Source organism: Marmota monax, unplaced genomic scaffold (assembly GCF_021218885.2).
Source record: "Marmota monax isolate L192 unplaced genomic scaffold, Marmota_monax_Labrador192_F-V1.1 WCK01_AAM20220418_F8-fsc00488, whole genome shotgun sequence".
Lineage (NCBI taxonomy): Eukaryota > Metazoa > Chordata > Mammalia > Rodentia > Sciuridae > Marmota > Marmota monax.
The window spans coordinates 42,283-65,421 of record NW_026694712.1 but is presented as its reverse complement, the minus strand read 5'-3'; the positions used below and the strand labels follow the sequence as shown (position 1 = coordinate 65,421).

General features: G+C 34.9%; 1 protein-coding gene across 1 annotated transcript; it reads left to right on the top strand.

Moving 5' to 3' along the window:
• Nucleotides 1-5,424: 5,424 nt before the first annotated feature.
• On the top strand, nucleotides 5,425-22,508 carry Clec12a (C-type lectin domain family 12 member A). Its single transcript, XM_046423953.2, has 6 exons — nucleotides 5,425-5,707; nucleotides 8,801-8,899; nucleotides 9,199-9,387; nucleotides 10,313-10,464; nucleotides 12,370-12,476; nucleotides 19,411-22,508. The coding sequence occupies exons 1-6, from the start codon at nucleotides 5,617-5,619 to the stop codon at nucleotides 19,580-19,582; spliced, it is 810 nt and encodes a 269-aa protein (XP_046279909.1). The 5' UTR covers nucleotides 5,425-5,616; the 3' UTR covers nucleotides 19,583-22,508.
• The last annotated feature ends 631 nt before the right edge of the window (nucleotides 22,509-23,139 follow it).

Below are 23,139 nucleotides of genomic sequence, written 5' to 3'. Positions count from 1 at the left end.
TCTCAAGCCGGAGATGGAGACTTAGCAGCTTTATCCTCAGGCCCCAGGCTTTTGGTCCACAGGGAAGACATTTCCAAGAAGAGTTTTTTGTCTTTTGTGCAATGGCTGCTGCTCATCTCTCCCAAAACTATAACAGAAGAGAAACTTTCTAAAATACCCTAATCTACTCTCAGCCCTTCACCATCTGGAGAGTCTAGAAAGTGCTATCAATAAGTGTGACTTATTCTTTTGGAGGTGGCTGCCAAGGGTTCTATGCTCTCATGCAATTTACTTACCCTCGGTCTCCTGTGACTTGTTAATTTACCTAAATGCTTTAAAATATGTGTATGGGTTAAGTGCTTACCCCACATGTATAGGACTTCACATTCTGTCTCTTCTTGGAGGTACCTATCTTTCCTTAGATTTCAGGTGAATTTATTGCCTTATAAGCTCAGATCTCTGATAGATTCAGAAAATGTAATGAATTTGCTGGTTATTAGATTTAATTTGTTCTTGTAAAAGTGGGAGTGCTGGGTTGAACTGAGTCTTCCCTTGGGCAGCTGTCTGCTACAGTAATCCAGCCCTGGAGTTCTTATAGGTGAAAGTGTTTGGTTATGGAATGGGAATAAATAGCGATACTTTGAAATCACAACTAATATGATGGGTAAGAATTAGCTTGTGTTATACTGGTCTGTATCAATTTAGCTCCTGTAAGTTTCCATATTAGCTGGCTACAGTGAACTTAGGGCAACTCATTGGCATAAAGTCCTTCAGTAATGACTTATGTGATTGTTTTAGGTGCATCCTACAGATATAGATACAAAGGTTAGGGCTTGCATTTTCTATAGTAAAAATGCTGAGGTAGAGAAAATAAGGAAGGAGCTACATTTTTCTTTATTATGCCATTACTAAAATGCTTAGAATGCACTTCTTAGTCATGAGAGTAGAGGAACTTCTGACTAACCAGCTTTGTACCCAAAATACCCATGTGAAAACTCTGGACTCCAATCCCTAGTGTCTGCCCAGACTTTCCACATACCTGCACATTGCACAAGAATTTCACAACAGTGTGATGGGTGAGGGAACAAATGAGTAACTGCCATTACTTCTTTGTGCTATTTTCCTCTAATGAGTCTCATTCCAGAAAATAATGTGCATCAGTTAGTTGATTTTATACACACACACACACACACACAAACACACATACATATACTGGATATTTTATATATATATATATAATATCCAGTATATTTATATATTCAGTATGTGTAATGCAAAGAACAAGAGGGAAGTTTCCGGTTCTGGCCACAGAACTGGAGCTTATATCTGATGAAATATCCTACAAAGAGATAATTATAAATTACAAATGTAGGAAAAATTCATAAAATGAGACTTCCAAGATGGTGGGCCAAAGGGAGGCAGCATTCTGTGTCAATCCATGACCCAGATCTCACCTAGTCAGAATACTGCATCTCAGAGAGTATAAGAGGACTCCTTCCTATACAACTGATTTTCACAGGAATCACCAGCGCTGTGACCCCCGCGCAAGGCTCAGAGCCTCAGTGTTCGAACAGGACTCCGACCCCCGGGGCTGGAAACCAAAAACCCACAGTTCTAGCCCACGCACGGCTCTCAAGCAGCTTAGGAGAATCACCTATCAGCACCTCTGCAGAACTGTGCTCCACACCCACACAGGCCACTCTGCTACTACTACACACAGCACAATGCCATCACCTGGCTCCCCCCACCTCACCAGACACTCTGGTGCTAGAAGCAGACCGACTCCATCTTGGATAACCTTTCTCGCCATATTTGTTGGGGGCAGCTCTCAGATTGGATCTCCATCTGGCCAGGTACCTGGTATCCAGCTCCCTCCTCCCCCCAGTTGTGATAACTCAGCACAGTGACCACTCAACACAAAAAAGCTCCTAGCTGGGCAGGTGTGCAGTGTGACCAAGGCACTGCCCACCTGGTGTGAGCCTAGGGGTGAGAGGTCCTGCAGGTGGGAACTGCTAATTGAGAGGGGATGAGACTGAAGTTTGGAGTCTAACAGAGAGACCAGGAGCTGGGAAATCTCCAGGCAAGAGAGGGAGAAAATACCGGATGTTCAAGTCAGACTACCAGTACCAAAAAGAGACCCTTGAGGTGTAGTCTCCCTGCAGAGACTGGCAGGAGGTGGCACTCCCCACTTCCAGATGCCCTACACCAGGACCAGTCTTCCCACCCCGGTTACCTACACACCATCCTGAGGCAGAGATACATCTTAAAACAGACAACCCCACCTATTGGATGAGGAAAAAAGAAAAGTTACAAATCTCTAAAACTAGCAACAACCTTGGTTTCTTCTTTCGAGTTTTTTTTTCCTCTTTCTCTTCTACCTCTCTATTCTCCAGCCCTCACATCACCAACATATATAAAACCAAGAACTTTGCATGAAATAGGATTTTGAGAACCGAGTCACCTGAATAATATAATATAGAGGTGTTGTATATGCCATTTTTCCTATTTTTTCTTGTTTTATTTTATTCCCCCTCCAAATTTTACTATTTTAACATTCTGCATTTTTATAAATACATATGTGTGTTGTTTCAAGTACTCCACTGTCTTCCCATGTATTGTCTAACCTAATTTACTTCCTGTCTATTCTTTTGCTACTAACCCTCTTCATTAGAATTCTTTCACACTTCCTAAGACATATTATCTAGGAAGATATATCCACCAACAGAAACTGTAAACCTTTTTATGAAACTACTGTTTATATCTTAGATGAAAATTGAATCCAACATTTCTGGACATTGAGACTAAACTGTAAATGTCTTAATAACAACAAGTTATTCATAGGTGATATATTGTTGATATTGGGATCTGTTAACATTGTCCTTCCCCACAAAGGAGAGGTCTTAGATCCCTACAAGAGCACTACAAACCTATAAGGTAAAAACACCAACAATCTAGACCCACAGAGCTGGAAAGGAAGACACATGAGCAACACAAAAAGAAAAGGAAGAAAGTACCACAAACAAATCAAGAAACCAATCATTAGAATCATTGGCAGCCACAGCAGAAAAAAAATGACAAAGAAAGAATTCAAGATATACATGATTAAAATGTTCTGTGAACTAAAGGAAGATATAAGAGAGCAAATAAATACAAGCAGTGAAAGATCACTTCGACAAGGAGCTACATAAACAAATCCAAGAAGCAAAAGATCACCTCAACAGGGAGATAGAGGTTCTAAAAACAAAACAAAACAAACAAACAAAAACTGAAATCCTTGAAATGAAAGAAACAATAAACCAAATTAAAAACTCAAATGAAAGCATTACCAACAGAGTAGACCGCTTGGAAGATAGGACATCAGACAATGAAGATAAAATATATAATCTTGAAAAGAACATAGACCACACAGTGATAATGATAAGAAACCATGAGTAGAACATTCAAGAAATATGGGATAGCATAAAAAGACCAAATTTAAGAGTATGGGATAGAGGAAGGCATAGAGGTCCAAAACAAAGGAATAAACAATTAAATAATATCAGAAAACTTTCCAAACATGAAGAATATATTGGAAACCCAAATTCAAGAAGCCTACAGGATGCCAAATGTTCAAAATCACAACAATCCACACCAACGCACATTATACTAAAAATGCCCAATGTACAGAATAAGAAGAGAATTTTAAAAGCCACAAGAGAAAGGAATCAGATTACATATAGGGGAAAAACAATTAGGATAACAGCAGATTTTTCAACCCAGGCCCTGAAAACTAGAAGATCCTGGAATAACATACACCAAGCTCTGAAAGAAAATGGGTGCCAAATCTTATATCCAGAAAAATTGTTTTATATTTTAAGATGAAATAAAAACTTTCCATGATAATCAAAAGTTAAAATAATTTATAGCTAGAAAACCAGCACTACAAAATATCCTTGGCAAAACATTCCACAAAGAGGAAACGAAAAACAATGAAAATAGGCAGAGGGAGGTAGTAACCTAAAGGAAAAATTAATCAAGGAACAAAATCAAGTCAAGTTAAATAACAAAAATAAACAAATATGGCTGGAAATACAAACCATGTCTCAAAAATAATCATAAATGTTAATGGCATAAACTACTAACTACTAAAGACATAGGCTAGCAGATTGGATTTTTTAAAAAAGACTCAACAATATGCTGCCTACAGGAGACTCATCTGATATGAAAAGACACACACAGACTAAAGGTGAAAGTTTAGGAAAAATCACACCACTCACATGGACTGCAGAAGCAAGCAGGAGTGTCCATATTCATATTAAATAAAATAGACTTCAAGCCAAAGTTAATTAAAAGGGATAAAGATGGACACTACATACTGCTCAAGGGAACCATACACCAACAAGACATAACAATTATAAATATATATGTCCCAAACAATGGTGCAGCTATGTTCATCAAACAGAGTAAGATATACTAACAAAAATTAAGAAAGATTTACTAACAAAAAATCAAGAAACATTAAAAAATAATCATTGCTCATTTCCCATCTTCACTTTCATACTGATCAAGAATACTAAGAATGTTGAGTCAAATTAACAGAACACAAACCTGGATGATCTTAGGAACTCCTTCTCTCCTTTTGGAAGCTTAGCTAAGTGGGTCATATTGATAGAGACTGTCTATAGAAAGACAGCAAGGCTGATCTTAGTTTTTCTAGCCTACAGAGCTGGTCACAGAGCCCTCACATACAGACCTTTTCCATAAGTATGAAAGTTCCCAGTGTGGCTTCTAGGCCCAAGATCCCTTATTATGTCTCTTGAAATTTAGAGAAACAAGGCATTCTAAAGCTCCCCATAGGCTATAGCTATGCAGCAGTGTGAAGGATGTTTTGTGCTCTCTCACTGTAGTTGGGAGTCACGTTTTGTGTGCATTCAGTCTCCTAGTCAAGCCAATCCTTCTACTGGGATCTTGCCCATGATGCAGACAGAACACTTAAACTAGTCCATTACTTTGGATTAGAGAATATTTTGTGAACTGCATCTTTTCTATTATGTTTCTGCTTAAAAATAAATTCTACTTATAGCCATACTATGTGGAGCTAATAATTTGTGGACTTTTGTGTGATAATAATAATAATAATATACAAACACAATTTCAAAAAATACTTTATAGTCAGGTGCAGTGTTGCACACCTGTAATCCCAGCTTCTTGGAGTCAAAAGTAGGTGGGTCACAAGTTCAAGGCTAACCTGAGCAGCTTAGCCTAACCCTGTCTCAAAATAAAAATAAATAAATAAATAAAAAGGGTTAGGTATGTTACTCATTGATAGAGTACCCCTGGGTTTAATCGGCAGTTCTGAAAGAAAATAAAGCCAAACTTTATTTAGTTGGTAAATATATAGAAATAAGAAAAAGGAAGACATATGAGGAAGAAAGATGTTTCCTCTTTCAACAGCTCTCTCTTTCGTCTGAGGTCAGAGACAAACTTGTATGCAGACATAGAGAGACTGGTACAGTAAGTTTATGATCAGAAGCTTAAGCTTGTAAATTTAAGCCTCAGTTTAGAAGTTTAGTTACAGATCTTACTTAGCATTCAAGGATTAGCTGTCCCGCACCTTTTTTATAAACACTTTCTCAAATTTTCCTTGAATATTCACCAATGTCTGAAGAAATTACTTATGCAAATCTAAAATTCCAGGACTCCAATAAGACAGAAAATACCCAGGATCTTCAAAAATTTGGGGAAAAAGGTAAGATTTTCAGCTATGGATGTGTTGTAAGGTGGCAGAAGTGGTTATACTTCCCACTTCAGGTATGAGTGCATGGATAATGATATTGGTATCATTCAATCTGAATTTTTAATCAAGTCTCCCATTTTTACCAAATGTATCAAAAGTAGCCAAATTAACTGACTATAGGGTTTTTCTTTTTCTAAAATCAGTGATGTATACACTGAACATTCTTAATCTTTTACAAGTCTACTTTTTAATGTTATACTCAAGATACATAAAAAAAAGATATTTTCTAATGGCTGGGTTGTCTAAAGTGTTTTTCCCTTCATTAGATAAAGCTGTGGAACAAGGAGAATATTTTGCTCATAAAAGTCATAGATTTTTATGTTTCTTTTTTAAAGGAACATGATTGCATGTATGTGTTCAAAAGAGAAAGAAATAATTTTTGTTTTTGAAAGTATTATCTTTGGTCCTTGACTCCCAATTCATCTCTAATTTCCTTTCAACCAGCTTTTTGAGGCTTCTTTTCTTACCGTCTCATGGAAACTGTTCTTGTCTAGGTCACTGATGGCCTCCCTGTTTCCTCCCAATAGTCATGTCTTTATTATTTGTTGCTTCACTTCCCTGCATAATTTACAGAGTTGAACATTCCTTCTTTTGCAAATATTTTCTCTGCACATTCTTCTGGATGTGGTTTCTGATATCACAGGCACTGCTGTTTCTGCTTTTCCCCTGCCTCTGGATCAATGTTTATTCGATGGAGTACCCCAGGGCTGTGTTCTGGGTCCCCTTTTCTTATATCACTCAATATGCTCTTGTAAGTTGCTTCATTCTGTCATTTGGTTTCAAAAACAATGACTTCCACATATATTCTTAGGACTTTCCCCAGGATCTCAAGACTAGAAAATCTCAAGACTGCTTCTCAATTTTAAATGAAGTTCTTTTATTTATTTATTTATTTATTTATTTTTACTTCCTTGAATAAATATCATTTTTCACATTGACCAGAACACTACAGCCACTCTATTTCTGTTTTTCAAATAGAAAGCTTTCCCCCAAATTAGGGTTGTTGAACTAGACATTTTTGCTGTATGCAGTTCTATTCCCACTAACTTTGTATGCTGATTCCCACTTTCCACAAGTTCTAAACTACTTACTTTCTAAATCATAACTCAGCTTCAAATTTCTGTACACTATAGTCCAATGTGAGATTTATCTATCCATCTATTCATTTGGTTCCTCTCATAATAAAATATGTCTCCATGAGAACAGAGACTTGCAAGTCTTGTCACTTCTGTATCAGTGGCAATCACAATAGTGTCTAGCAAATACAATGTACCCAATGATAGCTTTCAAATAATGGAGTGCATAGACAAATTAGAAAATAATTTTTACAAAAGTTAGCACTTAAATTTGTAATTCTAACTTTAGGTATGATCCTGACCATGTAGTTCTTTTTGTAATAACAATTTTCTAATGTCTAAAGGAATTAAGTTTTACATTTTATTTTCAATTCTCTTTGGATTTCACATTTTTGCACTATCAACTAACTGGGATGTTAAGATATATTTCACAAACATAGTAAGATTATGACATTATCCTTGAATTGTATTTTCTTTAAATAGCTAGTCTTCGCATATACATATGATGACAAATTTAAATAACATAGCTACTTAATGATAATTTACAATATAAATTTCATGATTTTTGTAGGGAAATGATCTATTCTGGGCTTTACTACTCAGTAAAGAAAGAAAAGAAGCATTCGGTAAAAGTTTTTTGCTAAAAAAATTTTTTTAAAAATTGAAAATTCTGATCAGTAAATGGTATAGATCTAAACTAAGGAAGGCATGGAGCCAATGAGGATGTTGAAAATATTGGGGGTCCTGGGTACCCCAGGAGCTAAAATAAACATTCGGAGATTGATTAGCTCTGTTGACAAGGCAAGAATTTTACTTTCATGGTGCATATGGGTGCACAACAATGAAAACTGAAAGGCAGGTGCAATGAATAGGCAATCTGCTAGGCTTTTATCCCTGATGCAAGGGCACTGGGTTGTTGCCCATTAGTCAGGGCTAACCACACAATCTTTGGCTTGGACAGCCATTAAGGAAAGTGAGTACTTGACAGCTACCCATTGGTCAGCTGAATTCACTATTTCCTATTGGGATATTTAAAGAGATGCATCCTTTAGTTGTCCCCCACCTCCCTTTGTTTCCTTGTTGTGGGAAAGTCCCCCTGGGTTGAGCGATTTCTGTCACCTGCCCAGTTTATCTCTGTTGGTCTGGTGGGTCCCTTCCTTCTCACTGCCTTTTGTCAAGGGTCTGTGAATTTTTACACTCACCTGTTAACTGCTTGTAACTTTCCATTCTGCTCTACCCTCCAGCTGCCTTTTTTAGAACCCAAGTCATTTTACATTTAAAACTAAATACGTGACTGTATGACCAATGTGATTCTGCAACTTGTACACTCAGAAAAATGAGAAATTATACCCCATCTGATTCAAATGTATGATACGTCAAGATCATTGTACTGTCATGTGTAACTAATTAAAACAAACAAACAAACCTAAATACTGCATTTTGAAAATGGACCACCGGTATTTTCTATTTCTCATAAGAGAATACCTGGACATATTACAAAGAAACAGCCTACCTTGTTATGTTCTGCAACCAAACTAGGGGTTACATGGGGAATACATAAACAACTAAAAGTATTTCCTTTGATAAGCTGCAAACTATGCCTTAAAGAAAGGTTACTCAGATTGACTTCTCTGCTATTTGCCAGCTACTCATTTTCCCCCAAATTTATACACAAGATGCACAGTGTCAAGATTAACTGCTTTCTCTTCTTTCTTTTATAAACCTCATCTTTGCCTTTTGGTTTCTTGAATCACTCTAAAAGTTTACCTCTTCACTTATGAGAACCATTTTGCATGACAAACAACAAACTAACGCTTCTGACTTATTCTTGATTTACAATTGAAAAAAAATGTTTTAAAGTCCATGAGTTTTTAGCAAATCACATTCCCTTCCAAGGTACATATTAGGAAACAAATAAAGGCAGAATGAATTAACAAATGAATGAATCAAATTTTGTTGTTTTCTACAGCACCTTCTGTTCCTTCCCCTCTGTGGCGTCAATCAGCCTTGATCCTGACTCTCCTCTGCCTTCTGCTGCTCATTGGACTAGGAGCCTTGGGAGGCATATGTATGTATTAACACTGTCCTGACTGAAAGGAAAGGCATCTAAATGTTATGAATTTTACAGCCTAAGTTTGTTCTTTGAATTAAGGGCTTGTAATAATAAGAGGTGTGTGCCCACAAATGAACCTTAACGTGGTTTATAGAATTTTAAATATTACTTTTGCAAAACAAAAGAAAAAACAGTAAAAAATCTAAGTTAAACAAAACAAACAAGAATTTATAAAGGTGATAATTCTATCAAGGATTTACAATGTTTTATCATCTCTCTCTCTCTCTCCTTTCTCCTTTTTTTTTCAACTGGAGTTTATAAAACTTTGAAGTTAGAAATGGAAAAACTGAATAAACTGCAAAATATCAAAGAAGAACTTCAGAGAAATGTTTCCCTACAACTCATGGATAACAACAGAAGCTCAGAAAATATCAGGAACCTCTCTATCACACTGCAAATAGTAGCCACCAAATTGTGCCATGAGCTATATAGAAAAGAACCAGGTAACCTTGTGTTGCTTTCAGAGTTACTAGCCATTAAAGTCACTTAAGAATAATTATAATAAACCTTAATAAATAAATAGAATAAACCTTAAAGTCACTTAAGAATAATTTTATCACTAACCATTGTTTAAAGAAAGGAATTAAATTTAGTTGATGAAATTCTCATTGATATTTTCATGCAATTAGAAGAAAAAATAATCATAACTATAAGCTGCCAAATTATTAAGGAATGACATTTATGTAATAAAACAGACAATATGTAATTTCTGTAATCTGCTATTACTATTATTTTAGGCTCTGTGGTCATTAGACAACAGGAAAGGAAGTACATCTTTTTGAATTACCTCATTCCAAATTGCAGTAAATGATGAAAGGCCATAGAAAAGAGACGCACTATTAGTGCTACATTGGGAAATTGGTGTTATAATATTTCTATAAATTTGTATAGGTTTTTTTGTTTGTTTGTTTTAGTTCCTTGTGCCTCTGAGTAGTCTCTCCAATAGTGAACAAGTCAGAGAGCTACAGGTGCACTAGTTGGAGAAGGGAGGATTTCTACAGGTGTGTGTGTGTGTGTGTGTGTGTGTGAAACTAATTCTGACCATACAGAATATTTTCTGTGGTTTGTTTTTACTGCCATAAGTAAATATGAGAAATGATGAAAATTATCCAGGTCTCCTGATACAGTAAGGCACACTTGAATCTAAGTTCTTACTTTAAAATTTTTGTTCAAATTATGTGTCAGACACATTTTTTTTGTGATATGTAAGAATGTAACATACAAGATTCATTTTGTTTCTCTTCCTTTCACCTAAAAAGAAGAAACACTGTAAATTTGTTCATTGTCACATAAAGTATGGACATAATAACAAAGAGTATTCACAAAAAAAAAAAAAAAAAAAACAAATAAAACTATTTCTTCTTCCAGAGCACAAATGTAAACCTTGTCCAAAGGGATGGATATGGTATGGGGATAGCTGTTACATCAGACTCAAGCATTTTGAAACATGGCAAAACAGCGAAATTTTCTGTTCTGCTCAGAATGCCAGTCTGCTGCAAGTTAGGAACCAAAAAAAATCGGTAAGACTCCCCAAGTCTCTCAGCCTGTGAGAAAGGAAATCTCTTCTCCTATTATAAAATAGGAGTGGGGTATGTTGGGAAAATCAGTATCAACCCATTCATGATTCTTGCTTATTCTAGTCGAAGTGCAAGGTGATTGAGACTTTGTATATTTTTCTCAGGGAATCACAGCCAAGGTAAAACACACAAAACCTTAGCTTAGGATCTTAGAATCAATAGAATCTTAGAAATTTATGGGTAGAAGAATAGATCAGGGGTACCCAGAATCTTCAGGCCTGTGACCATTACCAAGTTGGAACTCTGGAATCAGGCCACATTTATCTGAAAACACAGGACCTAGAAATCATTCCTGAGAATTACCAATTTCATAAAAAGTATGTAAGAGGATATTTCTTGTTTCTACCTTGTTGTATTTTTTCATTAAAGGAAAAAAGTTTGGCTAACTATGCTATCACAAAACATATATAAATAAGTAGAAATTGAATGGTATGACAAGGGCAAGTACCAAGCAAATCTGCTGAACTGAGTTATGGGACCCAGAATAAGTGTTTTCTCTGTGATTTATTTATTTTCTGATTTACTTTTGTCCAGGCCTAAAATTTTTTCAATATTTCACTTACTATTTCTGGTCCCTCAGTAATCATATGTTTCTCAGCAAAATTACATTTTCTAAGCATATCAGCTTCTTTATTGTAAGGCAATTTGTCATTCTTTACAGAAGAGGGGATATCAATCATAATTTCTTTCTCATTAAATTATTCTTAGATAACCCATTCATACATTTTTACTCAAGGAAAAATTTCAAGTCAGGAATATGAAAGGACACATTGTTTTTTTGTTGTTTTTTTATTGGTTGTTCAAAACATTACAAAGCTCATGATATATCATCTTTCATACATTTGACTCAATTGGGTTATGAACTCCCATTTTTACCCCAAATACAAATTGCAGAATCACATCGGTTACACACTCACATTTTTACATAATGGCATATTAGTGACTGTTGTATTCTGCTACCTTTCCTATCCCCTACTATCCCCCCTCCCCTCCCCTCCCATCCTCCCTCTCTACCTCATCTGCTGTTGTTCAATTCTCTCCCTTGTTTCCCACCCTCTTTCCCCTCACAACCTCTTATATGTAATTTTGTGTAACATTGAGGGTCTCCTACCATTTCCATATGCTTTCCCTTCTCTCTCCCTTTCTCTCCCCCCACTCGTCTTTGTTTAATGTTAATCTTTTCCTCATGCTCTTCCTCCCTGTTCTGTTCTTAGTTGCTCTCTTTATATCAAAGAAGACATTTGGCATTTGTTTTTTAAGGATTGGCTAGCTTCACTTAGCATAATCTGCTCTACTGCCATCCATTTCCCTGCAAATTCTATGATTTTGTCATTTTTTAGTGCTGCATAATACTCCATTGTGTATAGATGCCACATTTTTTTTTTTATCCATTCATCTATTGAAGGGCATCTAGGTTGGTTCCACAGTCTAGCTATTGTGAATTGAGGACACATTGTTTTGACTACAAAATTTTGGACTGGTTCTGAATTTTATTCTATGACTACTTTTCTCCAATTGTGCTGCACCGTTTTCTTACTCTGCTTTTTCTGTTAATGCTCCGTTACATTCAATAACTATCTCCATTGCCTTTGACTGAATATTAACTGCTCAAATATTCAATCTTGTTAATTATACCATGAACTGACTCACCCTTGTGAGACAGAAAGTGATACTGTAAAACTGCTGAAATCTTAAGGTTAAAATCACTTTCAACTTCTTTTAAATGGCATTGAAAATTAGTAGTACAATATCAAAAATTCTAAGAAAGTAATATGTCAGAAATTGCATTGTAAGGAAAGTACAATAGAACATATATTTTTTAAAACAGATCATTTCTATTCTCTATAGGAATTCATAAAATCCCTTCAATTATATGACTTTTGGCTGGGATTATCTCCTGGAAATTATCACATGAAAGGTTTAAGGCTGGATGACATGATTGCTTCTTCTGCTTGGTAAGTCTCTATTCTTGTTGTATTTTTTATAGTTGGGTTTAAGTTTAGATATTTTTACCAGGAGCACTGTAAGTAGCAATTAGCAAGCTTTCATTGTGATTGCATCCTTGAAGATCCCTGATCTGTCATATTTACTTGATGTGTTTGGTCATACAGAAAATAACCACAAATGTATTCTCATTATATTGACAAATCACTAACAAAGTCATAGTAGCCAAATTTAGGGAAGTGTCTATAAATAGTTATTTTATCTAATGAAATTATGAAAGGCAACAAAATTCACTGGACCCTAACAAATACTTAATAATATGCTAAATTCTGGGATTCATAGATGTATGAAAGATCAATATATTACTTAAGTTACTTAAACATCAATCATATGTGAAGACTAACTTAATAATTCTAGGGATTAAAAAGACCATAATGTGATTAATGTTTCAGTTAGAAAAACATATTACCCAAAAATATTTTTGGATTTTTAGTTATAATTGACACATAAATTAGAAAATTTTAGGGAAAAACTAACCAGAAGAACGTTTCATTGTAAAGAATAATATGACTTTAGCATGGTATACTCTATATGTGTGTGTGTGTATAATGCAATATGTAATGCACATATATGTGTATGAAATAATTAATTGCATAATCTATTTAAGAAAGTAGTTACACTACTATAAATGGGATTATACATTGTATTTGTTATGCTTGTAATGGGGAAAACATTAAGGCTTTACATAAAAATGTGTCAAAATACAATTTGTATTGTATAATGTCTAAAATTTGGAAGCTGGCCACATTAAAGAAAGAAATCAGAGTGTTAACCTGCTGAACACTGTTGGGAGGCCAGCATTTATTCCAAATTCTTAGCTGAGGACACATCAAGTGGGGGCAGTTCAAGCAATTGCACTGGAATGCTCCCACTGACTCAATACTGAGATTTCTGAATACTCATCAGCCCAGCCACATAGCAAATAGAGATTTTTGTTTTGTTTTATGCCCTTGTTTTTTTTCCCCTTTAATTATAAATAGTAAGTATAGGAGTGTGGCTCAGAAAAATGAGATGACTCTCTCTTTGGTGGCTGGCAATGACAGGAAGAATAGGGGATAAGGTCTGCATAAATGAAAGGGAGACAAATATATATCTGAAAGGTCTCATTTGGCATTGAAGGCCTAAAGGTGAAGGTAATATGGGTGTTAGGAGAGGTGGAATCTTGTTTTGAAAAAGCAGAATATATGTGTGCTTGCAATTTTGCAACTGGAAAGGTATTTACAACGGAATGGAATACATGGTAGACATTTAAAATTATCAAGAAATAACACGGAAATAAAATGTATATAATCATCATATATATGATTTATGTATGTACATGTTATTTTTTGTTTTGTTCCTTTTCTTTTATTAGTGCATTATATTATACATAATCATTGGGTTCGTTTTGACAAAATCATACATGCATGCAATTTAAAGTACCTCATTTTAGTCCCTGGTTGCCCTCTTTCCCTTCTCTTCTCCCTCATCTTATTTTCTTTCTGCTGCTGTACTGGGTTCTTTTGGATAAACACCAAGGAGTGGGATAGCTGGATTATAGGGAAATTCCATTCCTAGATTTTTGTGGAATCTCAAAAAAAATCTTTCCAGGTGGTGACTAATTTTCAGTCCCAACAACAATGTCTGAGTATACTTTTTTTCTCACCTCTTCACCAGCATTTATTATGTTTTTGTATTTTTTGATAGCTGCCATTCTGACTGGAGTGAGATAAAATCTCAATGCAGTTTTTATTTGCACTTCCCCAATTGCTAGAGACGTTGCACATTTTTCATATATTTGCTGGCCATTTGTGTTTTTTCTTTTGAGAAATATCTGGTTAGTTCTCATTCTCATTTCCTGATTGTGTTATTTATTTTCTTGATTTTAACTTTTCTGAGTTCTTTATATAGTCTGGATATTAATCTCCTGTCAGAGGAGGAGCTGGCAAAGATTTTCTCCCATTTCTTTTTTTTTTTTTAAAGAGAGAGAGAGAGAGAGAGAGAGAGAGAGAGAGAGAGAATTTTTTAATATTTATTTTTTAGTTAGCAGACACAACATCTTTGTTTGTATGTGGTGCTGAGGATCAAACCCGGGCTGCACACATGCCAGGAGAGCGAGCTATCGCTTGAGCCACATCCCCAGCCCTTCTCCCATTTCTTAGGCTGTCTTTTCACACTCTTGTTTCCTTTGCTGTGCAGAAGTTTGATTTCTTTGCAGTATCTTTATTTTTTTATTGAAATAGTCTTTCATCTGTAATTGTTCTCTTAATTCATTCCTTAGTTCAGTAAACATTTAACTAATGAGTTTTTATAAGTCTTTCTCTGGAATTTTGTCCATTTCCATACCTATAATTCCTTTGTTAGGGGATTGTGAATTTGGGGAGGAAATTTGTTAGCCTATTTCCTCATGTTTTCAGAGGTCTTGAGTTTCCTCATCCATTGATTTATCCATGCATCCATCCATCCATCCATCTATTCCTTTTATACATGTGTCCTTTTGTTATCTTTTTGTTCTAGGGACTTCTCTGTTTTTTATGTACAAGGTGATGTCCAAGAGTAGGAACTGGAGTCCTCCTCTAGTTGTTCCTACTTGGGGCCTGGTTATTGATTTGGGATTTTTGTATCCCCTATTCTACATGTTTGAGTATTATTGAGGCTTGAGTGAGGGCAGCTCATGTTTGGGGTGAGTTTTGCTATTACTTGCCTGAGTTGTGAGCAGTGTTCAGCAGCGGGATCCTCTGTGAATTCAGAGTGGCACAATCACTTTCCAGTCAGTCTTAGAAGAAGGGGGAACCTAGAATAACAATAATGTTAGCAACAGATGTACAAGCCTTAAAATAAATGCCTGTGTCTACTTTAACACCTATGACACTAATTACCATCCCATATGATGGGATCAGCATTTAACACCAGCATCAACAATAAACAACCATGAACTAGACCATATATTAAACAGTTAATGTCTACTATGTCATCCACTTTATTATAGGGTAGGAATTACATAAACTTTATAATTCAGTCAAAGAGTGGAATTATAGTTTCTTAAGTAAAGAAAAAATAGGGTAGGATGGCAAGAGAATTTTAAAATATTTACAAAGTGAGCAGAAGAGAAGCAGGAGATGAGTAGCAGATGATGGCTATAAACATAGAGGAATAAAAGATAATTAAAGTAAAAAATTAATGAAAGAGAGGAAGAGGGAACAGGAAGATTTGGCTATTAGTAGGGGAAGAGAGTGCAGAAAGAGTAATAACAGGAATAAAAACCAAGATATACACAAACAAACAATTGAAAGATGAAAACAACTCAAACCCACATAAAATTTTACCTCATCAAAGTCAATCTGAAGCTAAATAATAATCAGGTAAAAAAGGAAAGTGATTAAAATGAAAGTAAAATGATGTGAATACACACAAAAACACCTTTGTGCAGTAGGAGCACACACACACAAACACACACCTCTGTGCAGTGGGAACACAAACACATACACGCCCACATATGCACACAGAATCATGCAGAATGAAAAAAGTAAAAAATAAAAAAATAAAATGAGATTAAAATTTAAAAAATAATAAAATCTAAAAAAAAAGAATTTAAATGAGTGCGATAGAAAAAAAGGATAAAAATTCTTAATGAGAAATAAAGGTCTATTTCCCATTGTGGTAGTCAAAAGTGTTAGCAAGGATGGATTTTTCATTGTCTAGGCTGTTGTGCCATTCTTTGCATTTATTTGTGGGCTCTGTAACCTTTGGGTCAATGGCTTGGGGTTGTATAGTCCAATGTCTTTGTGTTCACCAAGCTTCCAATCATTGTGACCAGGAGTCAAAGCTGGTTGTGTAGCTATCAGCTTCCCATCTCCCAGCATTGGATTGGATACACTGGGGAGTCGCAACAAGGGTGTCCACTAGTGGCAGGGCTAGTACAGTTCTAAATTTTGGAAGTTCCAGTAGTTGGGACTTAGTCTTGGCTGACCTTTGGAACTGAGCTATGAGTATTTGAGATTTGATCCACACCCTCTGTTGCCGAAGACAGTTATCTGTGCTGGACATCTAGGACTCAGAGGCCTCCATATGTTACATTTTTTTTAAGAGAGAGAGAGAGAGAGAGAGAGAGAGAGAGAGAATTTTTTAATATTTATTTTTTAGTTTTCGGTGGACACAACATCTTTGTTTGTATGTGGTGCTGAGGATTGAACCCGGGCCGCTCGCATGCCAGGCGAGCGCGCTACCGCTTGAGCCACATCCCCAGCCCTGTATATTACATTTTTAAGGTGTGGAGTGTAAACATCCATAGGTCTTACAATCACCACTATGGATGTGAGTTACCCAGGATCAGACCAGGAGTGCAGATGATCATTTTTGATCAGTTATTGGTGTCTTCCCAACAGCTCATATGGGACACTAGCAACCAAGACAACTCTCTCTCTCTCCTTGGTATCCCCCAAGCCTGAATTGCCTTAGGCTCAAATTTCTTTGTGCCTGTATTAGTCACTGTGGCCCCACAGTAGACAATTTCTCAGTCAGGCTGGCAACTTCTTTTGAGTTCCAGGTTTCCCACCTCTGCCTGCTGCCACTTAGCCATTTATTAATGATTCTTTCTGGCTGGTTACCTAGGTTCCTCCCAGACTCTCTACCCATTGTTCCAAAAATTTGGTTGCTTTTCACTCAACAACTTCACCCACCAACTCTGGGTCCATTAGGATCAGCCTCCCATGAAGAACACCTGCAGAAGTTGAGTCAGAACAAAGCATAACTCAGGCCCAAATAGTCAAATTAACTGCAGGGGATGGAGTGTGCATATTTATATTATTTACTACTTGAAACACAGATCCTCTCAGAAAAGGCTGTGGAAACAAAATAATAATAATAATAATAATAATAATAATAATAATAATAATAATAATAGTAACCCAAGATGTATAATGTAGGTTGTACTTAGTTCAGGGGCATTTAGAATGAGGCACCTTAATGATTTGAACAGGATCATTAAACACGTTGTTGCAATTGAAAGTAATAATTTTTAAAGCATATAAAAGCAAAGTAATCTAATTTTTAGGTACAGTAAGTTAATCAATCAATCAATGCATGCATGCTCACATATGTACATACAAAAAATAATTCATCCATCTCATCCATGGCTTGCTAGAGACTCCCATAACTCTGTATAGTCCTCTCAGCTATTTCAAGAGATCACAAAATGTCTCATTTAATTAGCATAGTCAAAGATTTTCCTTAGAAATCACAAAGATGATGCTAATTGAAGAATTAAGAGTATGAGTAAAACCTAGAAAATATATAGGCCGGACAATAGGTTTCTTTTCCTTATGTAGAAGTCAGGAGGTATCGCTGGCTCTGCAGAGATATACTCCATTCAGCCCTTCTATCTCCATGGTGAATATAAACACATTCATCTACTGGAACTTAGCAGCACTCCTTGTAAATCTTTGCAATGCATCTACGTTCATCTAGGGACTTTCAGATAGTATTTTAACATCCCATTCACTTACTGAGGATCCCCTGTGTGTTCATACCCATAAACCTAACTGTGAGAAATGTAATGATGCAAAAGCTACAATCTCATTCTTCAAGCTCTTGATATTAAAAATGATGTAACCACAGAATGTGTGTAGATATAGGAGTGACAAATAGTTTTGTTATGTGAAAATGCAAATTATCTAGGGTAACCAAGACTACAGGAAAGAAAATTGACAAGATAATATATTAAGTTTGTATTAAGTTACAAAATAAAAAAGTCAATACACAAAAAAAAAAAAAAAAAAAAAGGATCAGCCTCCCTCTCCATTCCATAGGTTTCCCCAGTGTCTCTCTCTCTCTCTCTCTCTCTCTCTCTCTCTCTCTATATATATATATATATATATATATATATATTTTTTTTTTTTTTAACTGTGCTTCCTCTCTGTCTGCCTGTCCTCTCCCTCCTCTCAGCCACCCCAGCAATTACCACCACCACTGGCACCAGCAAGCTGGCATGATTCTAACATATTGTTTCTTATATTATCTTCAAAGTTTCTGCTTTCTGTGTCTCTAATGGTTTCTTTGACCCTCCAGGGTTGAATTTCAATGAGTGCCCTTAGTTACCCACCTTGCTGAGCAATAGTCTTCCCACTTTGTAAATCTGGAGCTGAGAAACTGCTGGGAAGTGCACCATTCCTCTAATCTGCCATTTTTCTCTCTTATTTTTGTTCTTGGTGCTATTTTGGGGCTTGTATTTGGAAGGGGTGCTGATTAGCATCTGTAAGTTGTTACCACAAACAAAATTTTGTTCTTGAAAAATTAATCAATAAACTCATTTGATGGTCATTATTTATTGACCAGGAGACTGATGCTATATCTATTCAAAATATAATGTTTTTAATTTACAAATTTGTTTTTCATGTATCATCCTCAATCACTAATCCAGTTTTTATGAATTGTTATTTAGTTGGAATTTCAGAGTAAAATCTCTAAAACTGCCTAGAACTAAATGTCACTTGGAGATGATGTTGATATTCAGGTATTGTACGTTAGATTAATTTCTGGGTTTGATGATTACAAAGAACACTTGAGACAAAATTTACTACTGGGCTAGTTAGACTAGAGAATCTTATGGAAGAGCATTATTTTAAATCATATTAGATGTGAAGAGGTGCTAAGTCTGGAATTAAATGACAGTAAATATTCCAGATGTGGGAAAGTAGAGAAGGCAGAGAGAAATAAAACAATATTTCATATTGTATATGTGTCAATTAAATGATTAACTTGATATTCTGAACTTTAACATAGATTTACCTGAGATAAAGCTGACCTACTGGTAATAATGTTATATTGTAAAAATCATTTTTTTCTGTGAAAGTGTTTTAAATATTTGACTTGCCAAGTGTAATTTCTTTTTCTTTTCCTTTTTTTCAGGTTTAAAAATAACATAAGTGACTTAAATAATAAATATTGTGGATTTATATATAATTCCTATGTTTATTATGCTTCCTGCTCTTTTATGAAAAACTTTATGTGTGAGAAGATGGCCAATTCAGTGAAGACTGAAAGTATATTAATGAGTGAAGATCCAGATGGAAGAATGTAGTCAGTGCAATTATTTTGCTTCAGCTAATATCCTGAAATTGATAGGACCTTTGGGCAGCATGCATCACCTAGATAACACAAGTTAGATAAAGATGATGTAACTAAATTGCTGCCTCTCTCCTAGTATTTATGCCATCAGACTTTCTTCTTTTGCCTCATTTGCTGAGTGTAAGGAATCTAAAATCCTATCTTCTCATGTACATACAGTCCAGATATTGTTCAGCATAAAGACAGTGTTTCTGGTAATATAGGAATCTGAAACTAATATTTTCCTGCTTTTCCAGAAATAAACCAGGGAAATTTCTGTCTTCTAGAAAATCAGAGAAAATTAATATAGGAATAAATATAACAATACAATATGAAGAATTTTGATTTATCCTAGTAATGTGGATTAATTAAGCATGTAAAAATGATAGAGCAAAAACCATATAGTTTTAATATGTGTACAAAAAGTATTTGTTGATATACAATATGCAATTATAGAAAATCTTCTCAGAAAACTAGAAGAATATTTAAAGAGGGTTGAAATAAAACCAAACTTTGAACAAACAAAAAAACTCTAATAATTTAATAAACCCTGTTGTCTATTAGAGGTCCTCAGTGGAATAAAGCAAGGAAAAGAAGTATAAAATAATGGAAGAGAGAGAAATAAAACATTTTTATTTGTAAATAATATAATTATGCATATAAAAACAATGATTTATAAGCTATTAGAGTAAATAATGTATCAAGGTCAGTGGATAAAATCTTACCATATAAAAATCAATCATATTTTTATGTATTATGTATTCTGTTTGTATTTGTATGTATTATGTATTATCATTGAACAAGTAGTGATAAAATTTTAAATTTAATAACACTTATAATGCCACACAAAAATATAAAATAATTATCTAGTAAAAATGTAGAAAACCTTCATGTGCAAAAGTTTTGTGCAATTTCCCCCTTTGTCTCCCTTTCCTAGGGATCTCTATATCCAATGACTGATAAACATTCCAGCACAGTAAACTTGTACACTTTCTCCAACATGGTCCATTTCAGTTTCAGAAGTTTACAGTCAATTATTTTATTAAGAATACATCACTGATCAATTTCTCCCTTTGTCCAACTTTGCTTCTTTTCCTTCTGCCCAGGTAGGGTCCAGACACATACGTTCCATATTAAACCTGCAAGCTAACTTCTGTCAAGGGGTGTTTTGCAGAGAACCAAACCTGCAAAAATAGGTAGCAAGAATTATCCAAGAAAACAGATGCTAAGATGTAATTTGGGGCTTAAATCACCAGCTGCCCACTAGCAATGAGAAATAAATCACTGCTGTTAAAAAGAAAAGATCACAAAGGCACAAACATGGTATAATTGTTAAAATCTTCACAAGTGGTGAAAACCTGGAATGACAAACCAGTGGAGTCAAGATTACTTTAGGAAAATGTATCAGATATTTGAGAAATATGGGTAGAATAAAAACAATAAGGATAGTGGAATTAGGCATTTGTTGGCAATCTCAATTGACTCTTCAGAAAAAATAACAGGGAAATCTAAAAGTGAATAATCAAGGAAAAAAAGCTAAGTGTGAATACTGATAGGTATTAAATGGAAAGGTTCACATTTCATTCAATTTGAAGGCAGAAAAAATAGGGACTAGTCTTAGGACTTTGTAATAAGACAGAGGGGACAGAAATCCAAAGAAAGTTAAAATTTTAAACTGGGAAAGCCTGTTTTGCCAGAATCAGGGTCCTGATTGAGAAAGCATAAAAGGAAGACATCTTTGGATGATAACTCCCCAAATCTTGATTCACATATTTTTCTGAGACCTCAGAAGTGACCCACTTCTCCCAATTAAAAGCTAACACACTCTCTTTGATTAAAATATGGTATAGGTTTCCAGTTATAAGTCAAATTGCATGAGCTTCATTCACCCATTCTCCTGTCCACAGGGCAAATAAAAAGATAACCTGGCTAAACACATGAGTTGTCTCATAAAAAAAGAGATTTTGCACCTATCTATTATGTCGCAGCAAGATAGAGAGCATACATCTGATGCGACTTTCTAAATGTTAGACCAGGTTGGTGGGGAAAGTGACACAAAATTGAATAAGGGAATTTTACTAATCTAGGACCACTTTCTTGGAATAGTGAATTTAGTAACCCAAAAAGGACTTTAATAAATGGTGCAAACACTCTGACAGGAAGCTTTCAAAAAATGTAGAGAAATAAATGGCCCACACCAAATTAAGTAGTAGTACCACATTTGCTTTGGCAGGAAAAAAGAGAATAAAAATTTCAAAGATGTGGGAATATTAGAGTGGGTACTATCATAAAATAATAGTTTTCTTCAGCCAATCAAAGGACAATATTCCTTAGGAAGCAATAATATATATGCTGGTAAGAGGGTCACAATATCCTTAAGAAGCTCACCAGTGATTCCTTTGATTGTCAGTGATGGTAACAATCGAAGTAATTACATAACTGAGTTAATTGATAGCAAAGTTGTTGATAGTACACTGAAACTGTAGAGTGCAAATCATTGTTCATCTAGTCTATGACATCACACTAATAAGGCTGTACTAATAAGATTTTCATTTTATTCAGCAGAAACATTGTTTTCCTCATTATAGATATTGTATATATTTTATTACATTTAATTAATATCTATTTTTTTGGTTTGAGGATGCTCAAATAAATGATGTTGTGCTCAGTTTCAAATTGCACTCTTCTACTTGTTCATTACTGATATATTGGAAAGGAATTAACTTTTGTATATTAACCTTGTGTTGTGCAACTTTAATACTGTTGCTTATGTGTTCCATGAGTTATTTTGTATTTGTTTGTTTCCTTTTCTTGATTCTCTTTGTATTTTGTATGTAAACAATTAGGTGATCTGCAAACATTTTCATTTATTCCTTCCCAATAAATATATCTTTTATTTATTTTTCTTGTCTTATTGTATTATCTAGTATTTGCAGTATAATGTTGCAAAGGAATAATTAGAAGGAACATCTTTGTGGAAAAGTTTTTAGTATCTCATAATTAACTATGATGTTATCTGTAGATATTCTCCATTAAATTGGAAAAGCCCCCCCCCCCCATTTCTAGTTTATTGGATATTTTTATCATGAATGGGTATTGGATTTTGTAAAATTCCTTTACATCTACTGATATAATCATGTGATTTGTCTTCTTTAGCCTGTTGATGTTCTGGATTACACTAATTGATTTTAGAACACTGAACCAGCCTTGCAAACCTCAGCTAATCTCACTTGGCCATGATGTTTAATTCTCTTTATACATTATTGGATTTTGTTAGCTAATATTTTGTTAAGGACTTTTCATCTATGCTTATGAGATATATTGTTTTATAGTTCTCTTGTCATAACTTCATTAGGTTTTACCATTAGGGTAATGCTAGGATGAATTTGAATAGAATAGTTTCTCTTTTGAAAGAGATTATAGAAAATTGATATGATTTTTAAATCCATCTGATCTTGGTGGTTTATGCTCCAGAAACTTATAAAATGTGTTCATTTTTAAAAATTGATGTAGGCCTATTTAGGTTGTCTA